The sequence below is a fragment of the Gopherus evgoodei genome, chromosome 2 (assembly GCF_007399415.2).
Source record: "Gopherus evgoodei ecotype Sinaloan lineage chromosome 2, rGopEvg1_v1.p, whole genome shotgun sequence".
NCBI lineage: Eukaryota > Metazoa > Chordata > Testudines > Testudinidae > Gopherus > Gopherus evgoodei.
Window position 1 is genome coordinate 77,351,903 of NC_044323.1, and position 14,760 is coordinate 77,366,662.

At 42.3% G+C, this 14,760-nt stretch overlaps 1 protein-coding gene across 4 annotated transcripts in view; it reads left to right on the top strand.

Moving 5' to 3' along the window:
- ANO10 (anoctamin 10) overlaps positions 1-14,760 on the top strand; it is a 270,756-nt gene that overhangs the window by 40,385 nt on the left and 215,611 nt on the right. For all 4 annotated transcript variants that reach the window (XM_030551033.1, XM_030551034.1, XM_030551035.1 and 1 more), the window contains exons 7-9: positions 3,016-3,071; positions 5,623-5,697; positions 8,008-8,190. In XM_030551033.1, coding sequence (XP_030406893.1) covers positions 3,016-3,071; positions 5,623-5,697; positions 8,008-8,190 — 314 coding nt within the window. The remainder of the gene's footprint in view (positions 1-3,015; positions 3,072-5,622; positions 5,698-8,007; positions 8,191-14,760) is intronic.

Consider the following 14,760-nt stretch of genomic DNA (forward strand, 5'->3'; position numbering starts at 1 on the left):
CAAGCTGGGTCCACAACGTCCACTGGATTCCGTTCCTATGCTCGTACGTGGATGTCTTCATAATCCAGTCGATGACAAGGAGAAAGAGAAGTGGTGACAACAAGCATCCTTGCCTGACTCCAGTTTGCACCTGGAAGCTGTTAGTAAGCTGCCCTCCATGGATCACTCTACAGTGTATACCGTCATATGAGTTCTTGATCAGGTTGACCACCTTTGCTGGGATGCCGTAGTGCCAAAGGAGCTTCCAGAGGGTCTCTCGATCCACGCTATCGAACACTTTCTCATAATCAGCAAAGTTGATGTACAACGAGGAGTTCCACTCCATAGACTGCTCGACTATGATGCGAAGCGTTGCTATCTGGTCCGTGCATGATCTATTCTGCCAGAAACCTGCCTGTTCATCTCGTAGCTGTGGATCGATAGCATCCTTCATCCTCTCTAAGAGGACTCGGTTGAAGACCTTCCCTGGCACCGACAGGAGTGTGATTCCTCTATAATTGGCACAGTTGCTAAGATCTCCTTTCTTGGGGATTTTGATGAGATATCCCTCTTTCCAGTCTACCGGAATCACTTCTTCTTCCCATATCTTCTCAAAGAGGGGGTACAGCATTTCCACTGAAGCATCCAGGTCTGCTTTCAGGGCCTCTGCTGGGATGTCATCAGGTCCAGCCGTCTTCCTATTCTTCATCATGGTGATGGCTTTTCTGATCTCATCTCTGGTTGGTTTATTGCAATTAATTGGGAGGTTCTCGTTGGCTGGGTTGATATCTGGTGGATTTGGTGGTGCTGGTCTGTTCAGGCGTTCCTCAAAGTGCTCCGCCCATCTGTTCATCAGTTGTTCTATTCCTGTTATAGACTTTCCCTGCTTGTCTTTAACGGGACGTTCTGGCTTGCTGAACTTTCCAGACAGTCGCTTGGTAGTATCATACAGCTGTTTCATATTACCGCTGTATGCTGCCTGCTCCGCTTCTGCTGCCAGTTCATCCACATACTCTCTCTTGTCGTTCCTGATAAATTCCTCTTCACTGCTTTATGGGCTTCAGCATACTCTTTTTGAGCTTTGGCCTTTGCTGCTCTAGTCCTGCTGTTATTGACTGCTGCCTTCTTCTTCTTTCTCTCTTCTATCTTGATCAAGGTCTCTGCTGTGATCCACTCTTTCTGCTGGTGTTTCTTAATTCTAAGCACTTCCTGGCATACTGACCTAAGTGTCTCTCTCACTTTGTGCCATCTGTTTAGTACACTGTCTTCCTCTTCCTCAGACCGATCCTGTAATGCTGAAAACTTATTCGTCAGCGTCAGTCCAAAATCTTCCTTGGTCTTATGGTCCTGTACTTCTTTCTTCTGTCTGACGCGTCTATCCAGTTCTTTTTCAGCTTCAGCTTCAATCTGGCCACCACTAAGTGATGGTCGGACGCCGCGTCTGCTCCTCTTCTAACTCTAACGTCCTTCAAGGATCTTCTGAACTTCTTGCTACTGCAGACATGATCGATATGATTTTCTGTCATGCCTGCTGGTGATACCCAGGTACTCTTGTGGATCCACTTGTGAGGAAAGATGCTACCTCCTATGACCAGGTTGTTAAGTGCACACAGATCCACAAATCTCTCTCCATTCTCACTCATCTCTCCCAGAGCGTGGGTCCTCATGACTTGTTCGTATCCTGTGTTGTCAGGTCCAATTTTGGCATTAAAGTCTCCCATAAGGATGATGATGTCTTTGTCTGGGAGAATCTCTAATATTTTCTGGAGTCTGTTGTAAAAATAATCTTTGTCCTCCTCTTCGCTGTCATTAGTTTGAGCATAGCACTGAACAACATTCATCTTAATCCTCTTCATTTTAGTTCTGAAGGATGCTGTGATGATCCTGGGACCATGTGCCTCCCAACCAATCAGTGCTCTCTGTGCCTGCTTGGACAACATGAAGCCGACTCCCTGTGTGTGAGGTGCGTCGCTCTCTTCATGTCCTGAATACAGCAACAGCTCTCCTGTCAACAGTTGTCTCTGTCCTGCTTGCGTCCATCTTGTCTTGCTAATGCCTAATAGGGTCAGGTTGTTGCTCCTCATCTCTGCTGCAACCTGCGCCGTCTTTCCTGACTCGTACATGGTCCTCACGTTCCATGTGCCTATGGTAATCCTCCTGGTTGCAAGAAGAGTAATCGGCTTAGTGGCTTCCTCACGGCTTTTACCACCCAGCGTCATGCATCTTCGAGTTGAAGATCGTTCTTTTTCCAGGGTAAAAGTCTCTGTCTCTATTGTTGGCGTTTCTATAGCAGGATGATTTTTTACGAGGTGGAGTTGCTAGCTCCATGCCCAACCCTCCTCCTTTATCCTGACTTGGGACAGGCAGATGGCCCCAAAGGACCTCTCTGGTGGAGTTCATAAAGGGAAGGAGCTTGTAAAATGGTTAAAATAACAAAATAAAAAGCATCCAGAGAGTTTAGGCTGTATTGTAATTCTGAAGCCTGAATCTTTAAAGGTCCTGATTCTGTTATGACTGTGTATGTGCAGAACTTCATGTATCAGACGAAGTCCCATTTGAGCTCTAACAGCCAAATCCAAAGCCCTGTGGAAGTCGACGAGGGCCTTTCCATTGACTTCTATGGGCGTCAGATTAGTACCAAGTCATTAGGGTCCAATCTTGCTTCACATTGCATTTCAGTTAGTTTTGTATTTATTTCAATGGGAGCAGGATCAGAGCCTCAATCACGCTTAACACTTAGTGCAATTTTCCTCCTATTTTTCTGTTATAAAATAGTTCTCATAAAAGAGAGAGAGATTCAGAAATATTTTTGTAATAGGAAAAAATACTAATATACTTGATACGCATCAGGATATTTGAAGATGGGCTAAACACTGAGGTGGGTATGGCACAGCCCAAACTTTTCACCACAGGCTCTTGCTTAAATATTTCTCTAACTAGAGGAAAAAATGCTTGTTTGTTTTTATTACACAATAGTGTCTAATATGTGTTCTGTGTTTTGTATTGTATCTCAACTGATTGTTTTTAATATTTTAGAAAATCATAGACTGGAATCGTCACATCAGAATCATCTAATTTTGAAGGTCTTAGTGGTAGGTATGTTTAGTGTAATGTTTTATTTAAGGAGGCAATGTATAATGTGTTAGACCCTTGTTTCCACAATGGTCAGCTTTCAGCTTTCCCATATTGAATTTCTTCCTTTCAGGAGTCTAAATGTGTAGATTTTTCTTTAGGTGATCCTTGCTGCACCTGGAAACTATTGCTTTAAAAGGATAAGTTCAAATATATGTATCAAGAAGTTCTTGTTTTCACTGATTCATTCATCCAAGAATATTACCAAATGCTTGATATAGAGGCTGATTGTGCAAACACTTTTCAAATACATTAATGTACTTGCATAAGCAGTCATAGGAGTGTAGTTATTAACGAGCATAAGGGCACATCTACACTGGAAAGTTACACCACCGAGCAACTGAAGTGCTGATCAAAGGGGAGAGCTTGGCTGAAGGGCAACCAGCCAGCCTGTAGTGGGAAGCATCTAAGTTTGTAAGGTTACTGAAAGTGTTAAGATCAGCTTAGAATGCGTTTTGCTTTTATTTCATTTGACCAAATCTGACTTGTTATGCTTTGACTTATAATCACTTAAAATCTATCTTTGTATTTAATACGTTTTATGTGTTTATTCAACCTGAAGCAATGTATTTGGTTTGAAGTGTGTCAGAGACTCCACTTGGGATAAAAAGCCTGGTGCATATCAATTTCTTTGTTAAATTGACAAACTCATATAAGCTTGCAGTGTTCAGCGGGCATAACTGGACACTGCAAGATGGAGGTTCCTAGGGTTGTGTCTGGGACCAGAGATATTGGCTAGTGTCATTCGGTTGCACAATCCAAGGAGCAGCTTACATGCCAAAGGCTGTGCATGAACAGCCCAGAAGTGGGGGTTCTCACAGCCAAGCAGAGCAAGGCTGGCTACCAGAGTCAAGAATTGGAGTGACCTATCAGATCACTGGTCCAAATAACACCAGGTGAACGTCACAGTGAGTTTTGATTTTTGTGGTTTTTAAAAAATTCAGTTAACATTTGCTAATTTTGTAGGAGTTCTTTATTTTTCTGTAGCCTAAAATACAGCTCTGGTATTTTTGATGGAGGTCACTCTTGTGTTGTTACATTATGCAGCTAGAGATGGCTAGTTTTCTTTGGTTAATGAAAGACTTACCAAAAAGATATTATACACAACCATTGGCTGCCTTATTGTACATAGGAATCACATTTATGCAGATATAGTTTTACTTCTACAGGTGTTTGTCAGAAAATAGGAATGTTGGCTATTTTGTGTAATGTGTGCACAAAATAAAATAAATATTACATTTTATATTTGTGTGTGCATATATTTAGTTTATATAATAATGTACAACCATATACCTATACAGAACCCTCCACAGATTCATTCTCTTGTCTTGCAAAATTTACAGATGACAATTGTTGTGGCAGATTGGTACTTACAAATTGCAGAAGGAAGAGAGTCTAGGGGGCTCCAGAAGAGGGGTGGAATAAACAGACCTCCCTTTTCTCCCCGAACTCTGCCAGCACTGATGGCAAACAGGATATATTTTTGGGAGATGATCTGCTGGGCAATCCATTGGGAGTTGTGTATATATATCCAGAAAATGTATCCTTCTTGCCACATATATCCTTTCATTTAAGTAAGGTTCCAAATTCATGCATACAGTTGTCACCTTTTAAAATTCATTCTTATTTTAGAGCCAATATTAATTCCAGTGGTATTTCCAATTTTAAATATATGGAATATCTGTCAAACTCATGTAATCTTTTAAAACTCGTTGAACCTAGAGTGCAACTGCTGTATATCTCATGTACATACACCCAGCAGGTATATGTTTCTAACATATTTCCACCATTGTGACATAACTTAAAGAAACATTGTCATTTCAGTTTAGAACCAAAATTTGTCCTTCAAATCTCTCTTCAAGACCCTCTTTTATTTTTGTGCCTATGTGAATCTGCCAACTGATGAAAGCTATGTAGATGGCTGTAGGGATTTAATGTTTATCTGCTATATTTATTTACTTACGTTCTATAAGTTTAAAATAGCTGTGCATATATGCCGTAAACCAGGAAAGCATGTAAGCACATTAAGTGCTTTTCTGAATAGGGATGCTTTCCTGAAAAGCTTAAAAAAAAAAAAAAAAAAAAGGCTAAAAGCTGGGATTTATAACATCATGCTTTTATTACTGTTTCTTCTCCTTTTGAGTTGTTTGTTTATACTCCTTTGTTGTGTCTGGGACAGAAGCTACCTTCTTACTCTGTGTTTGTACAACTGGAGCGTCTAGGAATTAGCACATTGAGAACAGGCTCAGATTTTCAAGGTAGCCTAAAGTGAAATTGAGCTGTCTAGTCTCACTGAGAAAAATGCAAAAGTAATGTAGGCATTGAAAAGTAGGTTAGAAAATCTAAGTTGTTAGTAATACAGGTACTGAACTTTGTAAATAAAGATTTTTATCTGAACAATTCAATTAAATAATTATTACTGTTATGTTGGGTGTTATTTATTGATCATAGTCTACATTTTCTCTCTTGAGCTTGCTTTTCAATAATACTATTTACATTTTTTCTTTGCAGTTCAACTTTTTAAACTGCTTTGCCTCCCTCTTCTACATTGCTTTTGTCCTTTTTGATATGAAACTTCTGCGACAGGTGAGTTCTGGAAATTGTAAAATATCTAAGAAATATAAGGTTAGTTGAAATAAGAATTCAGAGGGGTTCTATTGCTTTTCTAATATAGGATATATGTTCACCCTCTGTTAATAATTTCTGGCAAATCCAGTTATCTGTATTTCCATGCCTCTAATTTATTTGCAAAATCAAAACAATATGAAAGAGGCACAAATAAAACCTACAAATAAGAAAATATTTTCAAACAATTTGACCTGCAAAGAAGAAAAAGATAGGTGGGAGATTAATGTTTTTTTTGATATATAAACAAGGCCTGAAACCCTTTTTCTCTTGCCTTTTTTTTTGTTATGCAGTAGACTTTTCAATCTTGTCTGCATTGTCTTTCCTGAGGGACTGTGTTGATGACTGGAGAACAGTAGGATTACGACTACCATAAAAACCAAGCATTTGGAAAGAATTGAGGGGGAAATCATTTTTAGTCACTTTTTAAAACTCACTCTGTTTTTATTGATAGCTATCTAACTTAAATGCATGAAAAATTAGAAGAAAAGATATTGTTTAAAAATTTAAAAATCTTTGATTTAAAGCTAATAACCCTTGAACTTGAGTTCTCTGGTCCTCCAAGGAGACCTCCAGAAAAACCAGGAAAGACAAGACTTGATATTGCTGATATTTTAATGTTAAAAACAAGTGGAAAATAAATTAAACAAAACAAAAATAAATCCAATCAAAATTTTAGGTTTTCTTTATACAGTAGCTCCTCACTTAATGTTGTAGTTATGTTCCTGAAAAATGTGACTTTAAGTGAAACGATGTTAAGCAAATCCAATTTCCCCATAAGAATTAATGTAAATGGGGCCGGGGGTTAGGTTCCAGGGCAGCTTCCCCTAGTCTGCATGCACCAGGGGTGAGGGGCTCAACCCTCAACCCACCAACTCCAACCCTTCCCCCAAGCCTCCATCCTTGACTCGCCTCTTCTCCCCTGCACCTCCTCCCCCTTTACTTCGCATGCTGCGTCCTGGCTCCTCCCCCTCCCTCCCCTCCCTTCACTTCCAAATGGTGCAAGGGTGGGGAGGGATAGCTCAGTGGTTTGAGCATTGGCCTGTTAAACCCAGGGTTGTGAGTTCAATCCTTGAGGGGGCCATTTAGGGATCTGAGGCAAAAATTTGGGGATTGTTCCTGCTTTGAGCAGGGGGTTGGACTAGATGACCTCCAGAGGTCCCTTCCAACCCTGATATTCTATGATTCAAGCTAGCTGATTGCTGTGTTCAGGTGGGAGGTGCGCCAAGTCCTTGTTCCTCCCTCATTCCCGGGGCAATCAGCTGGCATACCACGTTCTCCCGGAGAGGGAGTGGGAGCCTGGGTGCTGAATCCTCACTCCTTCCCTCTGCCTCCAAAACACTGCAAGCCAGCTGATTGCTGCCGGCGGGAGGAGGGGGATGCTGCTGGTGGGCAGGAGGCACAGGGTCCGGGGGGGCAGCATAGGGAGGCTGCCAGCTATGGAGAAAGCAGGCAGCCAAACAATGCAAGATTGGAACATAGCACAACTTTAAATTAGTATATTCCCTAATTGATCATTAAGCAGGATGACTTTTAAGTGAGGAGTTACTGTATATCATAAAGAACCACAAACATTTTTTTGTCTTTGTGGGTAATTAAGTGGGTAAGTAAATTTTAAGCAACAGTTTAAACTTACAAATTAGAAAATGTCTGCAGACAGCTTAAAAGCAGAAAGTGAAGAAACAAAGGCCAATATTGAAAACTGTTGGCTCTTGCAGTTGAGGAGTTCCTACTCACCCCGCTAATGGGAGATTGGAAATGGAATGCTGCTCTCATTAATTACAGTGTCACTTAAGATTTTCTTGTGTTTGAAATTGTCCTTTGTTTTTCCTGGTGTGTTGGTTTCTGAGCTGCTTGTCCTTGGAGCTACAATAATTCCTCCATTTCCCTCTCTTTATTTTCCCAAACTCTAGTTATAGTGACCCATTGTCCGAAAAGGCCACAATTTGGCTTGCTTTGGAGCCCATTAAGCTCCATTATTAGTTTTGTCAGTGGGGTTGTTACACATTGGCAAAGCATTCATTTTCCCCACATGGCACTGAGTGTACAGTCTGCTCAGCACTTCGTCCCTACCAGCCCATGGCAAAGACTGGGAATTGGATCCACCTCATGTGTGTTGTGGTATTGCTAGACCACTAGACTGGCTTGATATTTGCTTTTATTGTTATAAATAACCATTGACAATGTTATCTAAATGCCCAAAATAATAAATAATTTTAAGATATATCACAATTTTGTTAAATAAATGTTGTTTTGTTTAATTTTCTTAAGAGCTTGGCCACTCTGCTGATAACTTCACAGATCCTTAATCAATTTGTAGAAGCCTTACTTCCTTACTGGCTCCAAAAGAGACATAATAAGAAAGCGAAGAAAAGAGTGTACTCCATAAAAGTGGATACCGATCTTTCATTATTTGAGCAAGTCAACCTGGAAAAAGAAATGGGCACCTATCTTGTAAGTATCAGAGGGGTAGCCGTGTTAGTCTGGATCTGTAAAAGCAACAAAGTTGAACATATGCTGCTTTGGTACAACTTTTCTGACATTTACTGGTAACAAAAAAGGGGCCATATGTTAATTTTAGATAACTGTAGTGTAGTGGCTTGTGAAGAGAAGGAACTGTTTTATTTTAGAAGGGAATTTGAAGATGTAAACATTTTTGGTTTTGTGCATTAGTCATGATGTGTCCCATACAAACAAACCATAGAACCATGGAGAAAGCTAAATTGCTAATGTAACAACTGCTTCAGTCTGTTCTGTCTCATCATAAAGTAGGATAGTAAGTTGCTGCATCAGAAATATTTGGTCACTTTTTTACTAGCAGTACGTAAAATAACTTATTAGTCTAAGATGTGTTGTGCGAATAGATATTGAAAAAATCATGTTGCAATTTTAAATAGCCAAGGGATGATTCTAGAATACATTATACTAAATTCTTTTGGTGCCTTTGGTACACAGTACACTTGTGTGTACTCTAGGAATACGAACGTTCTAATTACTACCACTTCATAATTACCACTGTTAAAAATCAAAGGTTATGTCTAGAGCTGGGGTTCTCAAACTTCGTTGCACTGCAAACTCCTTCTGACAAGAAAAATTACTACATGATCCCAGGAGTGGGGACCGAAGCCTGAGCTTGCCTGAACCCTGCCGCCCTTGAGGGTGGGGGGGAAGCAGGGCGGCCAAAGCCCAAGCTCCACCACCCCAGATGGAGGGGACCAACGCCAAAGCCCAAAGGCATCAGCCCTAGGCAGTGGGCCTGTAACCTGAGTCCTGACACCCTTCGGCTTCAGCCCCGGATGGTGAGGCGTTTGGGCTTCAGTTTCAGCCCTAGGCCCCAGCAAGTATAAGCCAGCCTTGACCGCTTTGAGGTCCTGACCCACAGTTTGAGAACTCTGGTCTAGAAAGTGTAACCAATCTCATAATTTAAAACTTCTTTACTTTTTAGTTATTTCCACCTTTTTCTTGTTCTATGTCCCTGATTATGCTTACTAACGATGCACTCATCCCTGTCACCAGTGCAATGATATTCTCCAAAAATACCTGTGCCAGTGGTTTCCTGCTCATGAATCTTTCGCTTCTAACAAAAGCCTATGAAGGAACTCCCATAGTTCAAATATTCTGAGCTGTCAAGGCACCTCATGCACCCTTTTCCTAAAGTCAATTCCTTTCTAATTGCCTTCAGTAGAGCTGCTACTGTGACTTATCAATACTTTGGCAGTTGGTCTGGCTCACAGCATCTCTCAAAATTTGCAGCATTTCTGGGTCTTCCATATCCTTGTTGGTCAGATTCTTAATTAAAAGAAGACTTTCTCGAATTCTGGTCCCTATGTGTATTTCATTTTGGGTACGCATGCTTACCAGGTGCCCGAGACTGGAGGAGTTTTTTCAGCAGTGTCTGCCTCTTGGTCTGTGCCAATACCATTTAACTCTTTGTGCTCCAATCTGAGGGTTTAAGGGGCGGTTCAGACTGAATGCCTCTCCAGTTCCTTCTCTACTGCTGCATGATCCGAGACAGAACTTCTCCAGTGTCCTCTGAGTCTTTTTCTCTTTGGAGCAGTAAGTATTGTAAATATTTAATTTTCGGGCATTTAAATAGTTTTTGTTAGTTTAGTATAGTATTAGAGTTATATCATTAGTTAGTATAGTCTGTGATGGAAATCTGTGATGGAGGGCCTTCCCCTCATCCTCCATACTAGGTCTATTGTGTCCCAAATCCCGACTTTAAGAAATCTCTGTCCTACTCTCGGATGTTCCCAGTTTCAGATGACCAGCAGCAGTGTCTATATTGCTTCAGAGAAGCCCTAGTCATTTCCAGCTGCGACTGCCGCTCCAAACCGGGAAAGGCAGACAGACTCAAGAAACACCTTATGGAGCATGCCATGAGGCTGCAGTCTGACCCAGCCTAGACAGCCCCCTCCCTTTTGAGTGGCTAGAAGTGCCAAGAAACACATTGCCAAGCTCGTATTGGATGCGGAGGCAGGCAGAAGTAGGGACAAGGACTCCTCCTATAAATCTGCATATGAGAGTACAAAACTCTCACAAGTTGGGGAGACCCCCTGCGTTCAGCTCATCCCCCTGAGAAGAGAGCCTTTTCTCTAACACCATCTCAGTCAAGAGATGCTCGTGGATCTTTGAAGATCTGTAAGGAGGCCTCAGCAGATCTGCAGGCTCCAAAAGACAAGATGGTACCAGTGGGCTCAATCCTACCACTGGCACCAAATGAATGTAAGCACCGAGACCACAAGTCCAAGCAATGAGCAGCACTGTCCAAAGATAGTCATACGTTGTTGGCTCTGCCAGACTCCAGCAATGAAAATAACATACTAAAACAACCTGATATTCTTCTCCTGATGATGCAAAAAGAAAGAAGCCCTCATCTTTCTGAAACTAAGGAAAGTTTCACATCACTAGAGGGTTTTATTATACTTCCTGATCAGGAGTCTCCTATTATTTCAAACTTAATTCTCATCAGCGAAATTTTGACACCATTGGTTCTTGGTTGGAGTGACAGGAGCCATTTTCTGATCTATTTTACCAAGTGGGATCCATCATCATTACTGTCCCGACAGCATGACGGATACAGGTGCATCCCATGTTTTTGTCTTTGGGAAAGTCAGTTGTGGGTGAAGAACCTGCCTGCCACACTTAGAAACAAGACTTCAGCCTGAATAGAGGATCCAAAACCTCAGGGATCCTTCTCATTCACATAGTGACATACTGAGCCCAGAATAGTAATACCCCATGCCTTAGGGTCCTCTGCAACCTGTGTATAAGCCAAAACCCCGGCCATACTGGTGACCAGGGATTTGTATGCATGGTACCATGAATTGATTCGCTCACAGTGTGAGTCAGCCATTTCTACCCAGGGAGGAACCAGTCCTCTTGCAGTTACCATCTGAGGAGGAGGAAGAACTAGGAGAGATGGATCTGAAGGTACCACCAGCACTGACAGTGTTTTCATAGTCTCTAGATGAAGCCATGGCACTGGCTTCACCATCTCCAGCTGATGTTTTCATGTGGTTTCTAGATTTCCTGAGGAGAGTGACTGACACTCTGCAGATACCATTTGGGAGTTCAACTAACTCCTCATAAACTTCTTGGCATCCTGCAAAGTGAAGGACCAAGCAGTGTCATGCTTCCAGTCCATGAAGTCATTATGGAGCCAGCTAAACTTATCTGGCGCATGCTGGCAACCTGGGCTGCTACCTCCTAAAAGAAATGAGAAAAATATTAAGTGCCATCAAGAGAAGAGAGTTTTTGTATACCCACCTGACCCCAAACTCCCCAGTTGTTCGGGCCAAGATGGAAAGGAGCAGAGAGCACCATGCCAAATCTCCTTCGTCAAATAGAGGGATATACCTGTTGGGCAGGAAGACCTTTACATCAGCCACCCTGCAATTTAGAATAGCTGACACACAAGCTTTGCTTTCAAAATACAACTTTATTAATTGTTCTAAATTCCAAGGATTTGCAAACAAACTCCCACAGGAACACAAAGTATGGTTCCAGGCATTGATTGAGGCAGGAAAGCTGATATCCAGATCAACCCTGCAGTCTTCCGCAGATGCAGCTGGCAGCATCGTGAGCCATGGCTTCAGCAGTAGTTTTATGTGCAGAGCATCATGGCTTCACTCTTTGCGATTTCCTTGCAATTTACAAGCTACAGTGGAGGATCTGCCCTCTGAAGAGAATAATCTTTTCAGTGACAAAAAAGACAAGTCTTTGCACTCACTAAAAGACTCAAGGGCAACCCTATGCTCATTAGAAATTGACAGCGAAGGCCTGAAAAGAGAGAACCACATCCTGGAGATCTCCTACAGTGCTCCAAGTCCTCCTTCCATCAATGGGCTTAAGAGCTTCTGCCAAAGAGGCAGAAAATACAGCACAGTAAACAAATGACTCCTCCAGCAATGCCTTTTCAGTGTCAACCGCAGGTCAACAGATGCCATTCACACTACCCAAGTCTGCTCTTTTATATCAAGTACCCATTTGTCTGTTGTGATGGCCCATTTTTTCCATACTTGGAAGGCCATCAAAACAGACAAATGGGAACTTGATACAATACATTCAGGCTACATCACTGGCTGCTTCTCTTTTTCCCCTCCAAAAGTCCCCTTTCCCTTCCCTCTTCAAGGATCCCTCTCACAACAGGATGCTCTCTCAAGAAGCCATAGAACTCAAATTACTTCCCAATACCAAAGAAGAAAGGACACTGGAGATCCGTTTTAGACTGAAGACAACTCAATATCTTTCTTTGCAAGCTGAAATTTAGGATGGTTACTTTTGGTATCTATTGTCTGCTGATTGTCCAAAAGGGATTGGTTCACAGCTGACAATATGAAGGATGCCTGTTTTCACATAGACATCCACCCCCTCGCAGATGGTTCCTAAGATTCATCTTAAGGAATGAACATTTCCAATACAAGTTGCTTCCTTTTGCCTGCCAACAGCACTAAGGGTAAATTTACCAAAGTTCTCTTGCTCATAGCAGCTCCCTTCCATTGTCATGGGTCGTCAGTCTTCCCCTGCTTAAACAACTGGCTACTGACATGAAATCCTGCCAGGAGATGCTTTCAGGAACCAACCAACTGATCAATCTCCAGCAGTCACTAGGACTGCGCATACACTTAGAAAATTCCACTTTGGTGCCAACCCCAGTCCGTAGACTTATAGAAGCAACCTTGGACTTGATCAGAGCCAAAGCATTTCTCCTGCAGGACAGATTCCAGGCTATCAAACATCTTGCTGTGCAACTCAGACTGAGCCCACAGATGCAAATCTGCCCGTCTCATCTTTCTGGGTCATATGTCATCTTGTACTTACATAACTCCATTTGTGAAGTTATGTTCTTGCTGTCTACAGGCCCAGCTTTGCTCAGTTTAATTACTAGCCAGAGTCGTCATGAACAAACCTCGCTCCCTCAAGAGGTTAGGGCCTCCCTGAGTTGGTGGGAGACTGAAGATCACATGTGTGTGAGAGTCCCGTTCTCTCTAACCTTGCTACAGAAGACTGTCATCACAGATGCCTCCATATTTGACTAGGGTGTTCACTGGGTGAACACTCAGTTCAAGGCACATGGTTAGCAAAAGAAAACAGAATGGACATAAAGCAGCTTGAATTGAGAGCAGTTTGGGTGGCTTTCAAACATTTTTTTACGCTCATATAGTCTTGCCACATTCTAATGATGTTGGACATTATTACCACTGTGTTTTGTATAAACAACAGGGAGGCATGAGAGCCAACCCACTCTAATGCTGTAAAATTATGGAATTGGGGTGGGAGAGGACAGTTGGCCTGCTAAACCCATGGTTGTGAGTTCAGTCCTTGAGAGGGCCATTTAGGGATCTGGGGCGAAAATCTGCCTGGGGATTAGTCCTGCTTTGAGAAGAGGGTTGGACTAGATTACCTCCTGAGGTCCCTTCCATCTCTGATATTCTATGAAATCTATGAAACATCAGCAGTGCTCCTAACAGGAATAAACATCACCTGGGTGGACAGCCTCAGCAGGTGCTTCTCTCAGGACCATGAGTGGGAATGTCACAACTCAGTAATACAGACAATATTCCATCTTTAGGGGGTCCCCCTCCTGCAAGAACAAAAAGTGCCTGAAATATTGCAAGGGGTGAGGGGGAAGGGGCGGGTTGGGTCAGAACTCCATGGGAGATGTGCTTCTTTTTCACTGGTCGGGACAACTAATATGCATCTTTCCTCCATCTGCTCAGGACATGCGGTAATAAGAAGAATCCAGCAGGGCAAGATGTGATCAGTAGGATTCCGCTCCTAAGTGGCCCAAGGCAGTTCTGGTTTCCTAGCCTTTTTCAGTTGTAAGCTCATCCACATGACAACGTTCCAAACCTTACCAGACCTGTTGACCCAACACAAAGGCAGAATCAAGCATTCCAATCCAGACTCACTGCACCTGCCAACCTGGTGTTTACACGAGCATTGAGCCTAGAGAATAAGTGCTTGAGAGATATCCAGAAATGTCCAGGCTATTCTCAACAATAGTAGAAAGGAGTCTACTAAATTGCAGTTATGCAGTCAAATGGAAATGATTTTCCATCTGAGCTCATAACCAGCACACTTCTTCAGAGGAATCAGACATCCCTGCTATCCTGGATACCTCCTATTCCTAAAGACCTCGGGACTCTCTCTCAACTCAATATGCATTCACTTTGTACCTATTGGTACCTGCCATTCCCTGATCAATAACTACTCAATTTTTGCCCATTGTTTTACACTCTGCTTCCTAAAATGCTTGCTTCAGACCATTCCACCTGTAAGCAAACCACCTCCAATGTGGGACCTTAATCTTGTCCTGTCAGCACTCACAAAAACTCCATTTAGCAACCAGCTTGCTATAGCATCTCTCCTTGAAAGTAGCCTTTTTAATAGCCACCACCTCTGTGAGATGGGTGGGAGAACTAGGAATCTTTATGGCAGATAAATGATACACAGTTTTATACAAATATCAGATCACATTGAGACTGCCAACTAAGTTTACTCCCAGGGTAATTTCGGACT